Source organism: Rutilus rutilus (assembly GCF_951802725.1).
Source record: "Rutilus rutilus genome assembly, chromosome: 7".
Classification (NCBI taxonomy): domain Eukaryota; kingdom Metazoa; phylum Chordata; class Actinopteri; order Cypriniformes; family Leuciscidae; genus Rutilus; species Rutilus rutilus.
The window spans coordinates 18,062,025-18,087,991 of NC_140221.1; the positions used below are offsets into that span (position 1 = coordinate 18,062,025).

The window sequence follows — 25,967 nt, forward strand, 5'->3', positions numbered from 1 at the left end:
GAAACACCGTAACATCACACGTAAAATGTATTTACGTGCATATGAAGGACAATCATATATGAGTATCAAGTGATTTCCTTTCATGGTTTTAACCAATCATACGAGGCTGCACATGAATTTCTCTCTATCTCGGTACAATACATCACATTTAGTGCTCCTATCGACCGGCTTACATGCGGCATTATACATATCTTAGATTGATCACACATATAACTGCTGCTGCGTTCCTTGAGAAAACATCTGTCCTTACACAGATCCGTTCGCGATCACATCAAAGTAATAATAGTCTGCGAGTTTAGATGGATTTGTTTTCTCTTTCTCTCCACTTCGTTTCTCAAAACTGTGGTGATAGAAGAATAAGCCCTTGTTGCCTTATTAGAGGGACGGCATTTCTGTATAGCTTCCCTTTGACTATGAGCAAGCGTTTCAGTTCAGCCTGGGAAAAATATTAAACATTAATGCGCTGAAACAGGCATAGATCTTTGAACCATTGGTAGCAACGTCACAGAAATTTTATTCTGCGCACGATGCTGACTCCAGATCATATAGGCTATAAAACGCACGTGCTCCCCAAAACCCGCACAGAGGATACATATGCCACCAAAAAGTATTCAAATGCTTGCATTTGTGATATATGTGGTATTCTATAGCGGTTTTACAGTATTTCAAAACTCTTCTTGACGGGCTTGAAATTTTGTGTCAATATACTCAGCGTATTAAAACGTTCAGATGAAACAAACCTATGTGCTTTTTGGCCTTCCTTACCAAACAAAAATATGCATGCATGTAAAAGCACACCCCAAAAAGCTCATTAATAGCATGAAGAACATTGAATTTGCTGAGAGCGAGACAAGTGTTGCCTATTTCCTTTTTAATAGTATAGTCACCATCACACAACTTCACGCGACCCTTCTGCACAGGCATATCATGGATTGAGCAAAAAATGAAAGGCAACATCCAATAAAAAAGAAATAGCGGAAATATCAAGACGAAACAAACAAAATGTATTTGAAAATGATATATTAAAAGTGCTTTTGACTTTTCATGTCTTTTATCTCTGACTGATGATTGACTCAACACACACACTCGCACACACATACGACCAAGAAAAAGTTTCACCGGTGTCCTCTCCTTCAAAATGTCCATGAGGTCAGATTTTGCCGAAGTTGCATGTCCATAGCATCAAGTGGGGGGGAAGGCTCAACCATCAGTGAAATTGTCATTGCGATTAGACTGTGTCTTATTTGTCTAATGTTTTTCTTTATTTTTAAATTCTCACTTCAATTTTAATTCTTGGAGAACATATCTTCAACAACATATATCGCACTCATTATAAGAAGCAAAAGGTTATATCAAAAATCATTAGTATAGAATCACAGAAAAAAACTGGTTTAGAACCAGAAAAAATACAAAACAGAGATACATAGACACAGGACATTTCTTATAATTGCTTGGAAATTTCTTTCCCGCTAAGTCTTGCTCATTTACTGCGCATATGATGTTCTTCATTTTAATTGTACGTATTTTGTTCTTTACAAAAGAAAAACAAAAACAAAAGAAAATGAAAATAAAGACTAGTATTTTACAAAATGGAGAGTGTTCTTGATGACGGCGATGGATTTGCACGGGAGTACGTCCAGTTCTTTAATCTTTGTACATTACATATTCCATTTCGGTCCCAGAAGACAAAAAAGAGTGTCTTCCTAAGTGGTCAGAAATTAGGTCCTATATATATAGTCTTCTTGAAAGGGCTTGCAGAATTTTGGTCCTTTAGTCTTTTTGTCTCACTCGCTCATTCGGATCATTGAATGGACATGTAGGGCCAGTTGAAGCTGCTCCCGGATAATAACATATCCCTGATGAGGGTTTCAATGGGAGTTTTACCTACCAAGCGAACGAAGAACAGCTGTTCAATTACTGACGAAGAGACAGTGCGGAGAGAAGGCAGTCGCAGCAAAAGCTTGCCAAAGCGACTGGGCTGGTTCGGGTACTGGCTCCTCACGTACTCCTCCAGGGCGCACTGAGACTTCTCTTGCAGGCTCTCGATGTGTGCAGCATCTGACAGGCCGCAAGCGTCTGAGTAGACAAAACACAGCACAGAAAAGAGGCCCAGGTTATCATTCAGCATCAGCATTACGTGTTGTTGACAAAGTGAGATGAACAAACACGAGCCCAACATCATGCATCACGCAGCGTATGAGGCTGCCTGTAATATAAATAAACAATACGACTGCGCAATCCCTCAAGAGTAACAGAACGTATTCCCTGCGTTGTAGGGGACATACCACATGCGCGCTCACAAATCAGACTAAACAAAGTGTTCATAAGGACGAGGGTGCATAGTAAGCTTGACTGAAGAGGATGGAGAAGGCGTCAAACATGGAAATCTCCAGCTACATATTTGAAAGAGAATTTGGCATGGTAATAACAGAATTATAACCTAATTGCTTTCCAGATGCTACCGAGTCATTTCTCGTGCGAATCCCTGTACCAGCAGTTGCCTCTGCTGTGAGTTTGAATGAGGAGGCAAGGCCGCTGGAAGCAATCACATTTATTATTGGACTTGCCTGAGGACACAATCGCCTAAATTTACGAAAAGGACATGTATTTTACAGAAAACTGCTCTGGGTCAATAGTGTATGTCAATTAATGGCATTACGTCAAACATGTTTGCAATAAACGCCAATGAAGTAGCCTAAACACATAGCTCAACCACTGGGACTGCTGGAATCAGTTCAGCCAAACGTCCTTTCTCTTGAACACCATCGCCAGGCCAACACGCATTTTGTCAGCATTCTAATATGGCGGCTCTGTTGAAGATATTCAAAATAAGAGTTTACGTCTTGTTGAATTTACGACTTAAAGTGTAATGGCGTTGTGTGCAACGTGCCTCGGCGACTGATCTTAATTGGACTGGACTAGAACACACTGCGGTCAAATACAATAACCTTCTGAACTTCTGAACTGTGCTAAGTCCTTGCTAAAATCTTTCAGTAATGTGACCTCATGGGCCACTTTACGCTTCATGTGCAGAAAGCACTGCTATAAAAACAGAGACAATTCAGCAAAATAGCCTACAATATTGTTTCGTACGTGTAGGAATGCTACTGTTAATAGTTTACTTAACGATTTACACTTAATAAGAAAGAACTCGAGAAGATACAAAACCAAGGGGCGCATTATGAATTGTTAATCCATCACGTGAAACATATGACTATATGTTCAAAATGTTATGCAGCACTTCGGTCTGGTAACAAATCAGAAGATATAGTCTACTAATTATTATCGAAACATATTGCTTTCAAGTCTTACTAATAAAGAAAACCTGATTTACCGAAGCGTCTAGAAGTTGTTCTGAAACGTTACCCAGTCCAGACCCAAATATCTGAGTGCTTTGTAATTCATTGTTAAGAATGGCAAGGAACGTTCTGTGTGAGACTGACGTCATTGAGAAAAGAATAGCCTATAACGTTACATTTCGGTGGCAAAGATTAGATGTTCAAAACATAAACAAATGTTTTTACATTTTTGGCATGCTTTACATATGCTAATCAACACTAACGCATATTTCTGAAAATTAAGGCAATGCACAAAGTGTAAACCGAACCGTGGCCTACTTAAACTAACTTGAACGCCTCATCTTATACCTTAGGGAAACAGACTACATATTTTATGGCTACACTAACATAATCAGTAAGCTATAGTCTCGTTTTAGACACGTTTTGTTCATTTATATATATATATATATATATATATATGTGTATGTGTGTGTGTGTGTGTGTGTGTGTGTGTGTGTGTGTGTGTGTGTTAAGCCTGCACCTTTGCTCAACAATCAAAGACGTTAAGTTGTACTGACTTGATTGTATTTCCAACTGCTAATATATATATATATATATATATATATATATATATATATATATATATATATACATATAAATAATGGCCTATATTAAAGTTGATATTATTCATAACATTTCATTTAAATTTTAGCATATATGAAGATCAAATCACCGTAATAAAGACATAAAAATACGCACGTAATAAAATTACGTTGTTATAATATCAGAAACAACAGTGCGTAAACCTTAATAGTGTTATTATCGTTTGTTGGTCAGAAAAAAAATACTAATAGCCTATATTATAAACATATATTACGATGCTAGAGGTGTGAGGGCAGTTTGGTGTCGATCAATGTTTTGGCAAAATTGTTATAGTTTTTTATTTTTATTTAAAGTATATATATATATATATATATATTTTACTATTTGCCAAATTAACCCATCATTAAATTGACTTAGAACACCAGTCTGACGGATATTTCTGCGAAGTCTATAATAAATATAATTTTAAATATTAGGCTACCCTAGCTTAAAAGCAATTGTTAATAATAGCAACCTTTTCTCAACAGAGAGGGCCCCAGATGTATATTTGTGTATGTATACTGTGGCATCATATACAACTTAAGCAGATTTAAGAGAGATATTAATGAGATCTACACTTGATTGAACAAATATTGGCCTAAATATTTTCCAAAAATATAGAATTAATGTGAAATGCATATTCAAGCTCATAAATTGAATTTATGCTTTATTGTCAGCCTCCACTAATATTGCAAAATAATATTATCGGTTGACTACAATAATAGGCCTATATGAGACTTTGTATTACTTTAAATATAAAATATTGTGAATGTATTTTAAATACATTTGAAATAGGTCTACCACTTGTGCGCTAAAGAGATTTTACAGCACAAAGCCAGCTTGAGGCCCACTAGTGAAGCTTCGATGCCGAAGCTTATCCACCCCGTATTGCATTGCCCCCTTATGTCTTTAAGTAGGCCTCGTCTCACACACTCACCTGATGTGAAGAGCACTATTGCCTTAATGCAGCTGTATTCTGCAGAATCGACGTGCAGTGCTTTGAGCTTCTCGACTTGTTCCTGGAAGATACGAATGTGATCCATGAAGGCCACGACGCGATCCGCCGACATGGGCGAGGCGTGCAGGCCGGCAGCGGCAAGCAGTGGGGCCACATGTAGGGGCATGGAGCACTGAGCCGCGTTTAGCACAAATAACTCGCTCCATGTCAGTCTGAGCAGGGACACCTGGTCGGTGATCTGCAGGTCTGGAAAGAAAGGGATGTTCCTCGCCCATTCCACAGCACTGAAGAGCAGACGAGCCGCAAGCTCACAGATGTTCTCGATCCCCATAATATTATTGGGCTGCATGCACTGGCTGCCATAGCGAGACGTAGGATAAGGCTCTGCCCGAAGTAGTAACGAGATGTATCCGGAGAGATAGCAATGACCATTCAGAGGATCCCCGTTCGTTAGCGCGTATTGGCCCGGGTTCGGTTGGGTTGGAGGCATTCTTCCTCGCTGAACCGCTGACAAAAAGAAAGAAAGGGAGAGGAAATGTACATCTAAAACTGTGAAACATCATGTTGAAGCTTTACTTCGAGTGCATGAGTAGTCTGGACTGCTGTTTAACATCTACGAATTTACAACTAAATTACAAACTATTTGGCACTGCGTTTCGGGGGAAAGAAATACTTTCAAATGGTCCTTGAATTCATATAACCTATTATTAGGCGGTGATGTTTACCTTTGTTTATGGACTTCAAAAGCTAATATGAAGACATACAAACACTCTCTAGCTCTTTCTCGTTTTTTTCTTTTTTTTTCTTTTCTTCACACACACACACGTACACACGAACACATTACAATTGTTTATGTTTTTTGTTTGATTTGCATGTTGTAAACACTGTGGACGAAGATCGAGCTTAAATCTCGACTACTCAGAACTAGTTCAATTACAGCAGCCTCTTTCTTGTTACAAATACTACACTCCAATATTACTTTGCCTGAAATATACATAGATTTGTGTGTAGTAATAAGTTTACAGGCAATTTAATGATTAATATACTAACTCTCAAACAGATTTTTTTTTTAATCCACAATCGAGCACGAAGACTTTCTTTCTATTATTGATAAAAAAGCATTTATATATAGGCATTATCTTACGTTGAACTATTTCTTATTTTAAGACAATTTAGGGGTCATTAATAGCAGTTTCGTTCTGCTCAGTTATTAAGAGTAGACTTGCAAAGGCCATTGTTCGCATACAGCTTAGGCTGAGAGGGGACAGACAGGCCTCTAAACGCTTACTCTAAGCTACGGCGTAAAAACAGATGCACAGCTTATTTTCAAAGATAAAAATATAGCACCTTATTTAATTTAAGTGTACAATAAGTGGTTAGTACGTGTAGTAGTCTTTTCGGTAGGCTTGTGCAGTCTTTCAGCACGCACGCGCGCGCGCAAACACACAGACACACACACACACACACACACACACACACACACACACACACTTTATCCTTCTCCTTCTCTTTTACACGCATACAGTGTTCATAGGTGACTTTAATATATCATGTAATTGGCTGAGTTGAAAGGGTGCATTTGATGCTTGCCTATCTATGTGAACAATATCACTTGTATTAGATGCATGCTGCTCTTGCCTATGCGAGCGGATTTACTACTGCATGTACGCGCCCTCTGACACTCTTTAGTAAGCAATCACAGCGAATTTATTTCGCGTTTGTATGTGTATATGTGCGAGCTTTATGTAACTGGCTCTGAACAATAAACATGTGTGTAGCAATAGAGTGTTGCGTTTAGAAAAATATATTCACCTTCCCGCCGCATGCCCACTTTTAAACATTTCTTCAGCCGACAATATTGGCACTGATTACGATGGTGCTGGTCAATAGGACAGTTCCTGTTGGCACGACATGTATATGTTAAGTTCCTTCGGACACTCCTCTTGAAGAAACTTTTGCATCCTTCGCAGGTGAATTGACCATAGTGCTTGCCGCTCGATTTGTCCCCGCAAACAACACATTCTATATGCTGCTGACTCTGTCCAGAATTCTGGCTGCCCTTGTCGCCAGCCGTCCCTGGTGTGGACGGGGGTCCTGGCTGACTGGGAGTCTGCGGAGTGTGTGGTGCCGCTGACGCCGCCTGCTGTTGCTCCCTCGCCGGCTGAGCTGCTGGATTGGGGCCGCTCGGAGGTCCTCCGGCCACGTCTTCCTGCGGATCTCGCCATACGCTAACTACCATTGCCATATCTCGGGCCCGAAAAGTGCTTTCAAGCGAACTGGTCGCTCGGATATCGGAGCAGGGAAAAGGGAAGTCTTGAACGAACGGCAGCGCGAATTCAAATCGGAACACTCAATCTCATAGGGAAAAAAGTAGAAGCAGAAAATGATCAATACATTCAAAATACCGCAGTCGACAGAAAGGCACCCGATCAGGATATGCAATTGTCGGGAGGCCAGTTCCAAGGTAAATTGCAGACAGCCATTCGGGAACCCAATCGTGTATAGAGAAAGCGATCCCAGACGCAATAAAAAAGAAAATCAGTTTTCTTAAAAAATACCGCAATAAAAATTCTTCACGTTGAAGCAAAAATAATAGCTTTCTGGTGGACCGGAGATCCAAAGTGCTGTGCAAAATAAATTCCCCTCTTTTTTCTTCCTTGCTCCTCTCTCCGTCTTCGCGGTTGAAGAGGAGGAAACACTGAAGAACGGATTTCTCTATCTATGTTCATGAATAAAGCTCATCTGGTCCGACGAAAAAAAAAAAAAAAAAAAACAACGTCGCCCGAGTGCCTGTGTAGTTTCACCTCTCCAGTAGGAACAGAGCAACGATAAAAAGAAGAAGAAGAAAAAAGCCAACTAATGGAATATGTAAGGAGCAGAGACTCAAAAAAAGAATGCGTTTTAACGGGAGTACCAGCGGAGCAATGTTTCCGAAACGGAGATCTGCGCGAATGTCTGTATATAGTGAACTTTGACACTACTATTGAAACTGACACGTTTCTATGGAGATCGCTGCGCCTTATATGGTGCTCGTGTCAAGGAGCCAAGAGAGGGGCTGCTGGCAACTGATAATCAAAGGCGACTGACTGGTCAGAACCCTGCATCGGGGGGGAGAGAGAAAATGGGAGGCTAAGGTTAGCCAAGCCTCCTTCACTCCATTGGTTAGAGTCCTCGCTCCTCGCTACCTACGACTGAGGGCTCTGACAAGCACAATTTACATTGCGCTCGCCCCTGCGCGGCTATTTACTTTGAAACCCGATTAGAATGGACCGTCTATTGTCACAAAAAGAGGAAGAAACCCCAGAAAGAAGCGGCTAAAAGCGGGATGAAAGCAATAAGCGAACTATACGCGCACGTGAAATATAAACAAATGCGAGGCAGAGAGAACTGGTGCGAGCCTCACAAAGTTGAAAGTATTGCGTTCAAAGCTGTAGTCTTAATTACAAAAATACCCATCGCAACATCCAGATTTGAACTATGAAGGTCCCATTGACATTTTACGTAATCTGACAGAACAATACTGATTGGAAACTGCGTATCAATGCATAAAGCAGATTTTCACGCGTCACTTATATTCATATAGTTCTCAGTAAAACGATCAAATAAATAAATGAAAAACGTATTGGGACTCGTGAAGACTATAGTTTGACTAAAAAGATATCAGTATAATGGAATGCTTTAGCAGTGATAGGAAACAGATCAAGCAGCCAGCTAGGGCACAAAAGAGGAATCAGACTAGTATGATATTGGAAAGTATAAAAATCCATCGTTCAGTGTGTTTTAACAGATTATCAACGATGGAAGTTTTTTGTAGACTATAATGCGCAGGGAAACCGGCTTTTTGTGCATGAATGCCGAAGGCTGCGCTGTACAGGCTTATAATGTCTGGATCGGGCTGCCATCTAGCGTACAGTAGACAATTACAGCGACATAAAATGAGTAATTTATTGTCATTTTTTGCATGTTCCTAAATGTAGTTCAGAGACGAATTACGCTGTGGGATTAATTTATCAGATTTTAATTTTATTGATGTATTTATGACACTTAGGCTTAATGATGATCAAGTTGCACTAGATCTTTGAAATCATCATATAGCCTGTTTTATTTAGCAATGTCTATACTTAGAAATAATTAGTTTTATGGAGAAACAAGTTGTGGTCATTGCCAGTTGACATAACCGAGATGTTTAAAAGCAAATTAAGCAGGCTATTAAATAAACCTCTTAGTAACTTTTATCATGACAAACTATTTCACCAGAACTCTGCTATATATGAACTCTGCATCAACGGTCCAAAACTGTGCGAAAGAAGTTAAGAGGAGGCAAACACCGACATCCGTCCGTTTACGAAACCCTTACAAATAGGTAGCCTATTTTCAACTCGACCGCGGAGCTTCCTCCGTCTCTCCTCACACCGATCCGCAGAAACGCACGCTGCTGTCCTCTGTTCTTTGCAAAGGTGAAACGAATAAGATTAAAAGGAACAAAGAGAAACTTCTTAAAGTGTAGCATCAAGGTTTTACTCCACAGACAGGGAAGAGAGCGAGAGGGGAGAGAGGGAGAGGGACAGCGAATGGGAACACAAGGCACGCATGAAAACAGTATTGAAGAAATGGTAAAGTGGACACTTGGACATTCAAAGTGCGAGCGCCCAGCGACTGGTGGGTATCATACTTTGGGATCGGCGGTTTCTCAGTTTGGTCCATATTTGAAAGGCAAGTACTTTTATCACTTTATGCAATCCCAGATTTTTTTGGGGGGGTGAAATTCATATAAATATCTCGCAATGTATACGTAAACTTGTATCAAACTAAAACCTCAAATACTCATCAAATTAAGAACGTGAGACTGTCAGGTGAAAGCAATGCGGATACAGACCACGGGAGATCGGTGGATAGAATTCTATCGATCACTTGCACTAGCCTACTTACTCTTAAAAACAAAAAAACCTCTAACGTTGTAGTAACGCTGAACATGACTGAACGTTTGACTTTAAGAAACGCCTTTTCACCTGTGTTATTCGTCTTGTATGATCTCGTAATGGGAAGATCGATAGCAGTCTGTTTGTCTAAGTGATAATGTCAACGGATTAAAAGGACGATTATACGATAGACATGTTCAGAATAAAGTAGGGCTGACGCGTGTTCATAAAAAAATAAACAATTTTGAGAAGAAGCAAAAAAACTAATTAAAAGAAGTATAAATGTAGCCTATAGCCTATATCTACCTTAAAGGATTGATTTTTTCCCCTCATGACTTTAATGAGTTATCAACATACTTAAAGGCAATTATGGCACAATTAAATAGAGAGAGAGAGAGAGAGCACATTTCACTAGGCCTATATATTACTTATTTTTATTTTTGGGATCATTATATATATATATATATATATATATATATATATATATATATATATATATATATATGTTTGTGTGTGTGCCTATTTAATATAGCGTTAGGCCTTGTACTCATCAAAAAGCTTTTGTTAGTCATGAGTTTGTAATGAACGTTTTATCGATAGGAAGTAAGTAAAATAAAGTGTAAAACAATGTTCAAAAAGTTTCAAATGGCAATATAAAGGATAATTATCATTATAAATAATACAATTAAATTAGATAATCAATCATATGACTAAGTTATGTTATCTATTAAAATCAACGATGGTCTTTATGCTGTAATGTTTTGATGTGTGATGATGATGATGATAATAATATCAATAATAATAATGATGGTGATGGTAATTAATCGTTTCACAGCACCTCATGTAATTTGTAATATAGTGTTATATTTCTTAATGACCGTGCAAACTCGTTCAAAATAGCAATAAACAACATATACCGTTTAGTCTAATGCATGCACCCTAAGAGCTGCTCGAGTAATAAAATCCCACGAATGGCGGACCTCCTACCAAGTGAGCACGAACGTAAATACGCTCGGGTTAGATGCTATAAACTCTAAGGACACCGCAGGGATAAAACCTATGATGTTACTTTTATCCAAAGTCCCATTGAAAACAGAATAAATTGTAAAAAAAAAAAAATTGTTCACTTACATTTACAGATTTTACAGTAAACATCTGAACCTAAAACACTCTAAAGAGTTAGGTTTGTAGTTTATACCTCTTCGCCTCCGTATACAGATAAAATAAAGCTTCCCTTGAAACTGAATTGCTAGTATATCATAATGACTGGATCAATTTATACTAAAGACATATCTGAATTGTCTGTTGCTTGATACCAGGCCTGTCATGAGCAGTTTTAGAATTTAAGTACATACAAAAGTATAATATGAAGGTTTAAATATATAGGCATAGATACTAATAGAAAAAAATGCATGACAGAAATATAAACTTGAACAAATACAGATAAAAAAAAGGAAAAAGTAATTAACACAGCAATATATCAAAACTTTTAGCAAAGTAGAGGATCACTACCTTGCAAGTAACACAACGCGTTTTAGTTATAATTGCGGATAATTTAAATGTGATAAACATTTTGGGAAGCATTTGCTTATGGTATAGTTTTAAAGTTATCTACGTTGTGAGTGTTGCATTGAAGAAAACAAATAATGTTAAGACAGACATTTTGTAGTTGGTTTATATTTTGCTCTCTGTAATAATCTCACAGTTTTTAAACACGTTGCGCGCCTCTCTAATGCGATGGTGGGTTTTTGTCACTTTGTGAGTTGAAAGGGAAGAGGAGGGGGCTTTTGTTCAATTTGATCCCTAACTATTTGGGGGCTCAGATTGGTGTGAAAGGGACGAGAAGGTCACTTGAAATCGCCTTTTATCCACTGCCATTTTCTCTATGGATCAGCAACTTTCAATGGACATCATCTAATCGCTCTTAATGGAAAGGGTAGTGGGGAGAGTTGTGGAAAATATCTTAAACTACGCCACTTAATATTACTGCATGGGCTATTTAAAAGACTTACTCATTAATGTTTCGCACAAAATCACTCCAGCATTCCCCCCACCCATTTGTGTTTCATGCTTGAAGATTTAGCTGAATATTGCCTATAGGCGTGATAAACAGCATGGCAGTCACTTTACATCTTGGGTCAGCTGACCAACTAAAGCTATAGATTATTATTATTATTATTTTATTTTTTTGGAGAAAAAACAAACAAACAGATTATTAAAAAAAGAAAAGAAAAGAAAAGAAAACTTTAATATCTCTTTATTTACAATGCACATAAACAGGCGAATCATCTTACTGCCAGTGTGGGGCTCTGTTGATGGCCTATAGGATGATTACGGTGGTCGTCACGGGGGATGAAGAAAAACAGGTATGAAAATAGGCCTATTATTTTTTTAAAGCTTATAGATTTTTGAGTGGCCCACAAAACTAAATGCATTGTCAAATTCCGAATTAATTATAACATCGAGTTGACTGTAATTGTCCACAATTGGGGATTTTTTTTCTTTTTCTTTCTAGTTAGCTTGTGGTAGGAGTTTAGTTAGAGAGACTGTCAGTTTATGCTGGAGGTAATGGTTTTATTGCTCACAAACCATCATCTATTTAGAGCTTATGTACTAATTGCCTTGGATGGCCTCATAGACCAAGATCATAAATCCGTTAGCAGTTAAAACGAGCCCAGACCCATAATTAGGCTAACTTGCGCTTCTGACATTCCCTCAAAAGGCATGAAAACCACAACAATGACACTAAAGTACACGTATCGTATGTTGTCAGCAAATCCTTAAGGAGCTCCATCTCAGATATTAGGTCCTGTAGACATGGGAAGGAACTCATCAGCACTGACAGAATTCATAAAAGTCTAAAAATAATTAATTAAAAATAAATATTTGTAATGACAGTAAAACTGTAGGTGTCGACTTGTCGAGGCGTTATAGGCTACTTAAATTAGTTTTTAGCAAACACATGGGGGGATATTTAATAAAGATAGCCTATAAGGGCTGGGTTTCCCGAAGCAAAAGCAGAAGGAAGCAGAAGTAAAACGTCAGGTGCACGTAAGTAGGCTACTTAATCTCTCGGGCATGTTTTCTCAAAAGCATCGCTACATAAATAGAACGTAATCGTTTTAAGGAGAGTCTCATAGCAACCACTCAGCTTCTTTACGTGAATTTAAAATGATATTTTTTAAACTTTTATCTTGTTTTTAGTTCATCGGAGGCAATGGGACATTTAATAAACAATATTAATGCCTTGTGATAATTTTCACATTCATTTGGCTACCATACTCCCTGGAAAAAAAGTGTGTAAAAAATCGCATTGAAAGCGGCACTTAACGGCGTGCGCATGTCACGTGATAGGTCTGGATTTACTTGCAGACTAGCCTACACGGTAGGCTATAACTTTATGCTGGTCTACTTTGATAAACAAATAAATAATGGCAAGAGAGAGAAGCTATATTTTTTATTATGATATTGATGTCAGAAGACAACATGTGCTCCTAAAATATTTTTTAATAAACACAATAAATGAATTAATATTTTATTATTTTCATTAACATCTAGCTACAGTATAGCATCGATATTTATAAAATATTATCTTACCAAAGCCATAATCCTTAATTTGATTAAATTCTGTAATTATTGATAACTTAAACACCTGCAAGATGACGCGCAATTTCCACTTTAGGCAGTTTCACACTCTTCGTTTTGGAGAGACCAACTCTTCAACATATTGGAGAAAGTGAATGCCTTAGTTAAGCACGTTTGCACCTGACTGCTCCTGTAAACGCTGAACGTTGATGTGCTTGTTTGTTTGTAAAATAAAGTAGGCCTACGGACATTAGTTAGCCTACAACGATAAGAGCGTAGCCGATACCGACCTGCAACCAGCACAGTCGTGTATTGCGTTGTGGTAGGCTACATGGTTTATATGATTGAAAATAGTCATATAGTCCTAGCCTTCTACTGTAACATAAAAAGCCTATGTAATATATAAATCCAGCTCTATTATCCTATTTAACGTTGTTAGTTCAAGGTGTTTTAGGAAACAAGGGGTTAAGTTAGTTAGGAATTCAACACAAAAAGTAGGGCTATCCTACACCCCAATATAATTTATAATCCTAGAGATTGCCGAGAAACCAAATGTCCACCCTACTTTTATCTGCTTAAACCTTTAGTCATCGCGTTTTGTTATGGTTTCACAACGAATGAGCAAATCCTAAATAAGCACACCGCTTAACACGAGCGGAAGTCTTCTTAGCAGAGAAGAGCAACGATAAGCGACTGTATTTGAGAGGGAGAGCTTTTGTTGTGTGAGGTAGAGAGTCACCTCGCATATTTATAATGGTCTGTTTAAACCGACCCGCAGAGGGAATTTAATTGGAATTTCGTCTGTCTTAGGCACATCCACGCTGGAAGACAGACGAGATTAATTGCCTTAAAAAGGGTGATAATGTACACGTGCAGGACGACTACAGATAAAGACACCTAATGTCTGACTTTTCAAATATAATTTTCAGTTTCACTCAAACTAAATGCTTTGCCGTTGTCTAATGGTAAATATGATTAAGATTGGCACACACACACACCCACCCACCTCAGGTATTTTGAGTTGTCAAAGATTCAGTGATAGAAGTGACAGGAGATGTGAGAAAAGATCATAAGCAATAGCTCAAACATGCTAAATGAGTCATGCCACATTGTTTTTATTTTATTTTTTATTTAAATAGTACTATAAAACTATTAGATTAACTCCTAAACAAATCTTTTGTCAAAAAATAAAATTTGCCCCCAAATTATAAGTTAACATTCTCTCTAAAGTAAACTTTAAAATACAAAAAAGTAATCTCCCTTATACCTTATACAAACATGCAGCTTGAAGTATCAACATGTAGATATATTTTACAGTATCAGTTACAAATGAAGAAAATAGCTTCCGACCTGCTTCTTCTTATAAAGTGAAAACAACAGTTCTATGGAGCAATGTTGAGTCACAAGGTAAAATAAATTGGGTTTGTGAGTAATTTTCACTTTGCTGAGTAGTTCGTCGCATTAGGGTTTTAAGGCAAATACTGGCAGGTTGTTTGAGGCTATCTAGAGCTCCAACAGGCAGCTAAATTGATGACTCACTGGGTTCAGAAATCTTTTCCCCCACGAATGTCCAGAACAGCTGTGTATAGTCAGGAGACTTTCTGAGTGAATGATGTGTGTCTTTATTTAAGAGCAAAGATGCTTAAATAGCTAATAAAAGATGCCACCTGATGACTTCCTGCGAGAAAACAGAACCATGAGAGAGAAAAAGGATGATCAAAATCAGACAGAGCTTCACTGGCTCTATCTTTGAATATGCACCAACACATAAAAGGTATGTTCTTGTTTACAGGAGCTTAGAGCACTTACATATTATACAAAGTACATTACAATAAAAAAATATATAAACAGTAAACAGAACACGTGTGTATATATGTGCACAGACTAGGTATTGTAACATTAAGGTTCTTTTCCAAGTTATTATGGTAACACTTTAAAATAAGGTTTCATTTGTTGCCATTAGTAAATGTACAGTATTAACTAACATGAACTAACAACGAGCAATACATTGTTACAGTATTTATTTAAAAATACAGTTGTTTATTGTTTGTTCATGTTAGTTCACAGTGCATTAACTAATGGTAACAAATACAACTTTTAATACAAGGTTTTAATAATACATTAGCAAATGTTGAAATTAAGATGAACTAAGATTAATAAATGCTGTAGAAGTATTGTTCGTGTGTAACTTAAGTAGTTAATGCAACCTTATTGTAGTGTTACCGTTATTATTAACTATTTTTTTCTCATAGTACTGTCAGTGTATCATTATCCTGTGCACCATTTCATTATTATTTTAATATACATTATTTATAGTTTTACATCTGCCAATTTGTTTGTATAGTTTGAGGAACAGAACCCATCTAAGTATGATGATCTTACTTCCTGGAATGTCTGCCAAGAGCAACTTTAGTTCCCTATACAAAGCCAAAACCCAGTAGATATAATTTTTGTCACCAATGTCCAATATTGTCTCATGTGACAGATAGGTTTGTCTTAACTGTGCTCAGATTCATAGAAAACAAAGTGTGACATACAAATATATCAACCTATCAATAATAGCTTTTCTTATCACATAATTTGCATAATATAATGAAATCAGAAGTCACTTACATTTTCTCCCTTCAGTCATCAGACACCATACATTTGCTGAAGATGTATTTTGTTTTGTCAGAATTCATAATATCCATAATCCTCCAACTAATTGTATGGGGTGTGGTGTAGTGTATCTATGTAAACAATGCATATCATACTGGTAATCTGTTTAGTCTCACTTCTAGTTGCCCTCAGTCATATGTTCAACAATGTCAAGCATCCTCAGTCACAGATTCAGCTCAGACCTTTGGATTTAAACAACAAAACCCAAATCAGGAATCAGATCAAGAGCAGCACTCATGATTTACCTACGTGTCTTTCCTGTCACTAAGCAAAAAGTTTCCTCATCGTTTCTATTATATTGTTTTTGATAAATTAACTGACTAAATCTAAGGTTTGAACACTGCTACTGTCATGTCCACTTTCAATTCATTACTATTTGAATAGCGCTTTTCACAATAGTTTCAAAGCAGCTTTTAAAAAAACTGTGTCTACATTACAATTTAGAGTGATCTATATGGAAGTGACTGTGTCCAAGTAATGTATTTTAGAAATGTACATATACATTTAATACATGATTTTAGATAGCTAACAGCATGTATTAATTTAAGGCAGAAACAATGAGCTCATTGAGGTAATTATTACAAGTTGTGAACGTAATGATTACAATATATAGAAAATTAGCATTGGTGCATGTTGATTCAGTGTCAAAGGCATTAAAATAGGGAATATAAGGCAGTTTGGTCACCAAAAACAACTCGTCCCCCCAACTTTGTCACTCTTTTTGCCCCTCTTCATCAGAATATGTCAATAAGCTAGTAATAGATAGTTGCAGTGACAATGAAGAATATACTCCTTGTCTGCGCATCTATACATTTCCTAGCAATCACTACACAAAGGCAATAGACACATAACCTTAGAATCTGACCGTCTCTCTCTCTGCTTCTCTTTTAAGAAAGTGCTCAGTGAACTTTCAGCTAAACGGGACAGTGGCACACTCTCAATAAGCATTATCTTGTTTTCTGTTTTTCTTTTTCAGATTCTCAAAGACGGACAACTATGAGATATCTGCATGCTTTAGGTGGAAAAACACATGATCATGGTTTGATTATACTTGAACATACACACACTTACACTCATAGAATGTAAAAACAGCACCTGCATCTCTGTTTGCACGTATTACTCTTGCAGTGTCCCTCTATCAGTTCTATCTGTCAGCAAAGGAAAAGAATGCAGCCATGATTCCATGAACACACATTCCTCAAAGCAATCTCTTTGTCTTTACCTCATAAACCATCAACCTTTGATAAATATAGTCAGGTTACCAGAGCTCTTCTTTAAAAATCTGTGAAAAAAGCATGTTTTTGAAAGTGAAAGAGGACCGATTACAGACAGCTGTGGCACTCCAAATGTAGCTCTCCACCCCATGGTTAGGACAGCAGTTAGTGAGGGACTTCCTGCATGGAAAGCTGTGTATGTTTTCCTTCAGTGAATTGAACATCCTGCAGATCTTAAATTCCAGTCAGCAATAAACTCCCTGACCTCTGAGCACAAAATTAGGCGCATCATATAAGCAAGAGACAAAAGGGAAAGGAGGGACTGCAAAACAAAACCGAAAGATAGAGATAAAAGAAAATGACAAAGAAAGAATGAGAGAGAATGCAAACTAACACATTTCTGTGCAAGTTTTCTAAATTATTCATTGTATGAAAAGGATTTTGAAAAAGGAAACTATAGTTTACATGATTAATTATTAGCAGCTACATTTTCAACAGCAGGATTTTCACAGTTTCAATTTTAAAAACTACTAAAAATATACATTTCTGTCTCCCTTGCCTGACCTATTTTTTAGATGTCACAATAATGTCATCAGTTTAGTCAAATCAATATATTTTTGTTACCAATCGATTTATGTTACCACATGAAACAAATTTGTTAGGTGACATGATGACAAACTTATTTATTTGGCAGTATAGCTAATTAGAGGAACACCTGGGACAATGAACAAAGCAATCCATATAAATAGATCTAGTCATCGTATTGTAATGCTCATAAACTTCCAGACTCTTTTTACATATATGTGAGATGATCCACTCATTTATTATGACACACGCATGCAGTATTAGGGATCATCTCATACTGTATTATTTCATTCTATGTCTGAAAACACAATGATGTTTTTAGCCATGAAAGTGTCAGATTTAATCTTTTATTACACAGACAAAGTTGTCAGTTGCAACATATGCGGTGAACCCTATCTGCCAATATGTTTATTGAGCTATTATCAATTGACTGATGAAACAAACTACTCACCAGTCAACATATGTTCCTAATTTGCTGGATTTATTTGATTTTAAACCACATGTTTTCTGCTTTAAATGATTATGAATGTTTGCAACAGAGCATTCTCTGCAGATCACAAACAATATGTTTTTACAATTGTATGTTTTTGGCATTAGGAGCAGTGGTGAATTTGTCCTGGGGGGGATGAGATGCATTTTTTCCCATGTGGTATTATTTAATAAACATGGAAATAATATATAAGTTCTGCCTCCTCATACCACAATCACAAAATGTATTGATTGGTTATATATTCAGTGTTTTTGACCTCCTTCCTCTTGTCCTGAAATATCCCCATATTGCTAGTCATCTATAAGAAAAAGCTTAAAGGTAAGTGGCATTCCCTCATTACCTTGAAGAGCTGGTTCTGCCTTATTTATGTTCACCATCCCCTGGGGTTTACCTGTGAAGCAGCACCCAAAAGTGCAAAACAACTAATAAAGTATGCCATACTATATTGTAAATATTACATTTAGAGCAGTAATCCTCTATGTATTGATTTAATGTGCAGAATGTATATGATCTGACCAGTGTTAAAGTTTGACATATCTGAATGCCTCCAAATAAATTATTTTGCGTATGTGCATATTAACATCTTTTCTTCTGTTTCTCATTTCCTGCGTTTCTCTTTGTCTGAAATCACATGCTTTATCTGGAGTATTATTGTGTACAGCTCTCAAAGGACAGAGATGTTTCCCAGAGCAGATCACATGACCATATCATGTGCTATCATTGAAGTTGTTCTCTTATTGGTCGGTTTCTCCACAATGCCACATTTGCACATACTGTATCATAGTACTTTTGTATTTAAATATTTTTTGTGTTAATTTAGAGATTGGGGGCTGGAAGATGAGATTATATATAATGTTAATCTTTACATGTGGTTATAATGGTGTATTTTGTTGATGATGACACTTGCTCTGCTTCAGGAAGCAGGTCTCCAAGGAAATGCACTGCTGCATCACAGTGCCTGATCACTGGAACAATGTGAGTGAATGTTTAGCTTTCTGAACAAAGCGACACCACATGATGTGGTGGGTGGAAAAGAAATCTCAATGCCCCTCTGTCGTATTCTTTCTCTACTTTTTGGCTCTCCTTCATGTACTGTACCATGTCTGTCAGTGCCTTCTTTACTGGCGTTTAGGTGGTGTCGCCGACAATCAACACACAGTAAACACCGCAGACAGTCGACTATGACGCGACCTTGGAACATGTTCCGTGCAATGACCATTATAAAATGCTACGTCTTTCATCTCTTTCCCTTTAGACATTGGGCTGCGGGATTGCAGCTGTGTGGCGGGTGCCACCAGACTGTTCATGTCTTGCCTTGTGTGTATGTGTGTGCGAGCGAGCGATCCCTTGGGGCTCTCTCCCTCAGCCCTGGCTCCCTGATTCGGTGTGTAAAAGCACCCCTGAATGATGGATTACTGTGTCAGTGCGGCCTGCGAAGGATTAATTTGTTTCATTGATTTCTCTTTAGGCAGAATGCCAGCGTTTGCTGCTTCCCACCTCCTTCCCGGAGACTCCCGGCCATAATAGACGGTAATGGCCTAAGACAAATCAACCCGTTTCTTGTAAAAATAGCAGCAAATAACCCCTGACTTTGCCTCACGAGCGTAAACCAGAGAGAAGCTCGATTCTGACAGCCGCATTCACAGCGGGCATTAACCCCAGGAGAAAGCTCGCGCTCCACTTGAACAAAGCCATAAGTCTTGAATACTTACGTCCCCCACTCACAGCTCAGAATGGATTGGTAATGACCGACTGTCTGGCTGTGCAGGTTATGTGCGCTTTGCCTCGGCCAATCACAGGTACGAGTGACCTCCGAGATGTTTACAACACCATCCTACCAAGCAACAGTTTCTGTGCATTAGCTGAACATATGGGTATCATATTTAAGCACCACAGTGAGAACCCTAACAAATGTAGCCTATAAACACTCACCCCTGACTGTGTTTGCTAGCTCTGGGGCTGTCGTTGTGATGTTGCAGGCCTGGGCAGAAGATGAGAGAGTGTGTGGAGCTCCGGCCAGGACCCTCTATGTGGACTCTAAAGGGCCTGGAACACATAACATGCACAAACACACACAACAAAATCAATCTGATGTGCATCCTCAGTCAAGTGGTGGTTCCAAGTCTTTAGTTTAGAAATGTTCTGAGTGCAATACTTCAAATTACCAGAAGGGAATTACACCTTTAAAATGGTCACTTCAGGTTTGGGTCACATGAGCATAAGTGCCGTAATTCACCTTATAACAAGGAGTAACTGATATTACATCACCCCACCTAAAATGGCCTGTGTCTGAATATTTTCAAGTGAAAATGCATTGCTTTGTTACATTTATATGTATGCATTTGGCAGACATTGCCTTCAAGGTACACATTAACATTTTTATCAGTTCTTGCTTTCCCTGGGTACCAAACCCATGACCTTAGCATTGTGGGCTACAGGAAAGCCTGTAATATTACACACTAGCTTCTCGAGTTAAAGACTCTCTCTCGCTTGTTCTCTCTCTCTTTCTTCTTTCTACCATGGTAAGGACAAAGGCTAATAGTTTATAATACAAACAATAAACTCTTACTGACATTTAAGGACAAACTAAAGATATTTCAACATTATATTTGCAGTCCAGCAATATATGCTCACAAGACAATGAAGTCTTACACAAATTAAATGACGGTGGTTCTTCTCCCATAAAGTCTTGAATGACCAGTTCAACACCTTGCATGCATCCACAATTTGAACGTGTTGAAATTACATTTCAGTTATATTCCTGGTTGATTTCATAAAAGTTTGATATGAATACACGCATCTAATACCATTTGCCATTTTTTAAAAGATGTAGGCCTACTCATTCAGGTTTGATGTCTCCATCTCTGTTTGTTTGAGCAGAATTACTTACTGTCCTTCCACTGAAGGCACTGAAGTGTAAACACTCAACACCCCACACACACAGACCAAATCAATCCTAATGCCCTTTCAGCTCTGTCTAGAAACAAAGTCCTTCAACATTGATGCTGTGGGTGAAATAAGGTAATCTCAGCTATGATACTAACTCATTGCTAGCCTCTTCCCAGGATCCTTGCTGTCAAGAGCTGTGTTCCTCTAAAAAAAACAACAGTTCTCAGGGGTCCTTACATCCTTAAGTGGCTCCAGAAAAGGTTAGTTGTCAGGTAATTGTCCAGCTGCGGTTGGGCTTATCTTAATCACAGTGCTTCAGCATAAGCCTGGGTCTGTTATGAAGAGGCTAACGGTGCTAAAGGGGAGGGTGGCTAGCTGAGGGATTTCGTTGTTCTTTTTCTCTTTTCTTGCCTGCCTGGTGTGCTGAGATAGCCAGAGCAAAGTATAGAAAGTTAGCGTCAAGCTACCACACATAATGTGGACAAAGTGTCGGAGTACTGTGATACACACAACACTATTTCATACAGAAGAAAAACAAAAAGAACAAATGGAATGGAAACGCAGCAACACCTTTGAGCCGTCTAGAACCAAACAAGCAAGTCAAGGCACAATCCTTTTGTCATGGTTTGTTATGTATATCTGTAAAGTGCAGAAACTTGAGGGTTTGTGAAGCCTTTGATGTTGCCACTGTTTAAGGGGAATGGTTGGAGGAAAACTGCATTCAGGATCCATAACACTATACAGGGTCTTTTGGTAACATTGAACAAAATAACAACAACTAAGCAAGGGTCAGAAAATGCAACCAAACTATCTATTAACTCAGTACTTCGGAGCCAAATTAAAATATACAAAAAGAGCACAGATCTCTGATCACAGAAACGTTAAAACTGTAAACAGGGTTCATTCAGCCGTTGCAGCCATTTATTCTGATGTAGTTTGCAGTGGTGACACATAGTCTGCTGTCATTTTGCTCCACCGACGTCAAAGGTCGAACACAAACTATAAAATATTTGTCGGGGGTCCATCAATAATCCTGACATGCCGACCCATACAGTACAAAGCTAAAGGCAGAATGAACTGTCTCGACAAAAGCATCTGGTGCACATGTTGACCCAGAGGTCAAAAGGTTAGCAGCCAGACTCCTCTACCCATCCCCACTATGCTTTCATATGTTCATTTGATGGTCGCTGTGGCAATTATAAAGGTATACTTCAGCCAGGTCTAATGGACTAGGGGCAAAGAGCAATGCCTTTACAGTGGGGACCCAAGTCAAAGGTTAGCATGGCCATAAGACTGATTATGGAGCATTCGATGAAATGGAAAGACGCAGGAAGCGCACATGCTCAACTGCTCATCTTTATGCATATCTTACCTGTGAACATGTCTTATGGAAAACACATTAATGATTTTAGTTGTAGATGCTGTTTTTGTTGCCTAGATTGCCACTGGCTTTTAATAACTATTAAATATGAATGGTCAAGGTCATGAGGGTCACAGTCTGCATTTAGAGTGTATGACCAGTGCCACATGTAAAGGTTAAAATGGAATTGCTTGTGCCAAGTTTATGAAGAGCCCCATTTATGCAGGCCAGCAGGGGTGATTTATGACCGGAGATAAGAGGAAGGATGGGTGGAAAACTCTTTCTTTTTCAAATGCAATCAGCTTCTGTAAATACGCAGCTTACTTATATCCATCACGCTGTCACAGGGAATCGCCGTTCCTTTGCTTAGATGAAATAACAGCTTTTGTCCGGGTACCGACAACTGTGCTTTTGAAGAACAGTTGTTTTATCATTTTGTGTGTGTGTGTGTATGAAGCTCACTTTCCAAGTTCCCTCATATTAGCCTATGCAATTACATCATTCTAAGCATACCATATCACAACATATTTAAAAGTAATCACTCATTTAATTATCTGTGTAATCCATTGTAACAGCAGTCCTATGTAAGCAGACGGCATAGTTAAAAGGGAGGATAGTCTCATAAAGGAGACTCTGTTCATTCAATTGGTCATATAAAAGGAAAACTGTATTTTTCTTGGCATCTGATTCAGAAGAGACTGCATGTCTCATCATTCTACCTGCCCCCATAACTAGGTGAAGTTATTGCATACTTGGTCTGGTTTAATTCGATTTAAAACAATTCATCTTGATTGAAACAACCTGAATTTTTGGCATTCCATAATGTGTCCAAAAGGTAAATTTGATCTGCTATCAGAACAGCCACATATTCACAGCTAAAACTGCGATGTTTTGTCACTGAATACCACGGCCAAGAACATTTGTGGGTCTTTGGCCCTTAAATCTGAAAACCACTCAGTGGTATGATCTTTGTGAAACTGCACCCCAGTGGCTCAGGGTCTGGCTGAAATGGAAAAAAAGAACGAGAGATGTGCTTTGAACTCTTTGCCAAAACGGAAACACGGTCTAGTGCTGCTCATTTTAACGAGTCGTAAGAACTATTTTTGTTCCCTCATATAGCAATAAATTTGGTCTTTCCTTTTTATGTAAGCTTAATGTTTTTCTAGGTGTGGATCAAAGGGCGATAATTCAGAAAACCATATGCATCAATACATTTTAGCTCATGCCTCTCAACGTCACACACAAATCCTGTTTAATTTTTACTATATGTTGCACTTGGACTTCAGCAACCAACTACAGCGGTGAAAGAATGAAAATATATGGAGCACTGTGGGAAAAGTCAAACAAAAAAGTTAATACAACAAACCAAAATATTGGTTTGATGACTGACATTTGAAATAGGGCATAGGATGGATGTAATTTAAGTCTAAGTACACTCTTCCCTCTTTTCACACACCCCTCTGGGTGACTGTTATTAATGCTATTTCCTCTTGTCATATTATGTCATACGAGACATTTAAAGAACGTCATCTTCTGTAAGGGCCCTGCATTCTGCCAGTAGTCAGAGTACAAATTATCATCAGACCAGACAGAGTTATCATCACTGTCCTCCTATGTGTTACAAAGTGCTGTTCATCTCTATTCTCTATTCTAGTTCTTTGAAACCAATTTATTTTTATTTATTTTTTGCCTGCAACATTTCATATCAGAATATGGTTTTAAAAAAAAGGCTAAATGGTTTATGATTTGTGTGAATTTTGTGTATGAGCATGTGTCATGTTTTGTCTCTTATTGGGAAAGATCAACCACTCCTGGCTGTTTGTTTGTGTGTTCAGGGAGCAGAGCTTTGCATTAAAATATGATTATCAATAGTGTGATCAATAGTGTCAGCCTGCCATTGTGTAATTATTCTGGCCTCCTGTATCAATAAAGCTGCAATAAAGCTGTCATGCTTGATCTCTTGGTCGTGAACATGCTGTATGGGGGGGACTGCAAAACCAGCACTTTTAGCATATCATATCCTTATCTCTATCAATAAAGAGATTCCTAACATCATTCAAGTATGGTCATAAATGCCCAGACAATAAACCTGCACATTGGATTTTGTCTATTAATGGAAGAGAGCATCAAGATATTCAGCATTTTAATGGCATCAAAAGTTATCAAAGATAAGAAACCAGCTACATCTTAAGCAATATGATATCACACAAGTAATGTTCAGACAAACACCTTGATTGCGAGTGTGATATTATACGAAATTTTAATAAACAAGAAATGTATAGTGAGTTACTTACATTTCGGACACAATATTGGCAGTTAGTTCGTGTGTGTTGCTCCGTCAAAGAAAACAGTTTAAAGAGTTCAAATGTCGCGGCCGTGTCTCCTAGCAACACAAGCTTCTAGCAAATGAATCATTAAGTTTGAAAGAATCGGTTGAGTGAACGAAGACTCGAAGACTCCTCCCTCATTTCATCCCCGAATGAAACAATAATTTTGAAACAATCGTTGACTGGTTAGTGATTAGTTGTGTCCCAATCATAGACAGTATATAAACTGGACACAGCGACCCCATTGGATTCAACGGAGACAAGTGAAGTCAATTAGAAGCACTCACTTCCTGATGGTCGAGCGTACTGTGCAGACTCAAACTAAGCTTGACGACGTAGATGTGACGTGAGAAACCCGTCTGTCTTCTAGTAGCTGGGCCAAGAGAAATCTGAATCATTCCCTTCCGAAACTTGCAGAGACGGAGAGTGTGAGTAGGAGGTGTCCATGAGCTAGTAATATATAGGAGCAGGAGCAACTTTTGCTAAGTATTCTGATTAATTATTTTGTCATTTTGCCTCCACGTCCCCCCGATTGCGCGCGAGTTTCTCCTCCTGTCCATACGGTAATCTCTTTACTGTGCGACAGAGAGTCGCGTGCATGGTTATGATGCAATCGTTAGCCTATTTTTACAAAAACTGCATCTACGGGGCCATAACGTAAGATACAAGGAAATGGAGCCTTTTATACATTTTCGTGTTTCTTTAGAAATAAATAATGGACAAATGGAGTCTTTAAACGCCTCAGATGTGAAGTTATTCGCTGTCAAAGTGACGCCAAAATGAATGGGAGTCAATGGAATGTTAACAGCAGGTGATGGTCCGCTAATCAATGGCAGTGCCCGGGGAAGCTTCAATATTTTATGAAACCCTGCCCCCCTGGTCCCAATTCAGGGGCTGCATCCTCCGAAGGCCGCATTTGAAAGCCGATTGCGTCACAGCGGCGCGACGAAGGCTGTCCCAATTTGAAGGATCCTTCTAATGTGGCCTACCGTCAATGTTGCCAAGTCTGAGGTTTTCCCGTGGAATTTGGATACTTTTAAGTTGTTGCCACAGTAAACATTT

At 38.3% G+C, this 25,967-nt stretch overlaps 1 protein-coding gene and 1 long non-coding RNA gene across 2 annotated transcripts; one reads left to right on the forward strand and one right to left on the reverse strand.

Moving 5' to 3' along the window:
* Positions 1 to 854: 854 nt before the first annotated feature.
* nr2f1a (nuclear receptor subfamily 2, group F, member 1a) lies at positions 855 to 7,971 on the reverse strand. The gene is made up of 3 exons (XM_084414066.1): positions 6,691 to 7,971; positions 4,858 to 5,385; positions 855 to 2,076 (listed from the first exon to the last, which is right to left on the reverse strand). Exons 1-3 carry the CDS (start codon positions 7,121 to 7,123, stop codon positions 1,802 to 1,804), a joined length of 1,236 nt encoding a protein of 411 aa, XP_084270192.1. The 5' UTR covers positions 7,124 to 7,971; the 3' UTR covers positions 855 to 1,801.
* Positions 7,972 to 8,627: 656 nt separating this feature from the next.
* Positions 8,628 to 24,525, forward strand: LOC311293643. Its single transcript, XR_014627952.1, has 4 exons — positions 8,628 to 9,591; positions 12,078 to 12,163; positions 17,017 to 19,713; positions 19,798 to 24,525. It is a non-coding gene; the product is annotated as an uncharacterized lncRNA (long non-coding RNA).
* Positions 24,526 to 25,967: the final 1,442 nt, after the last annotated feature.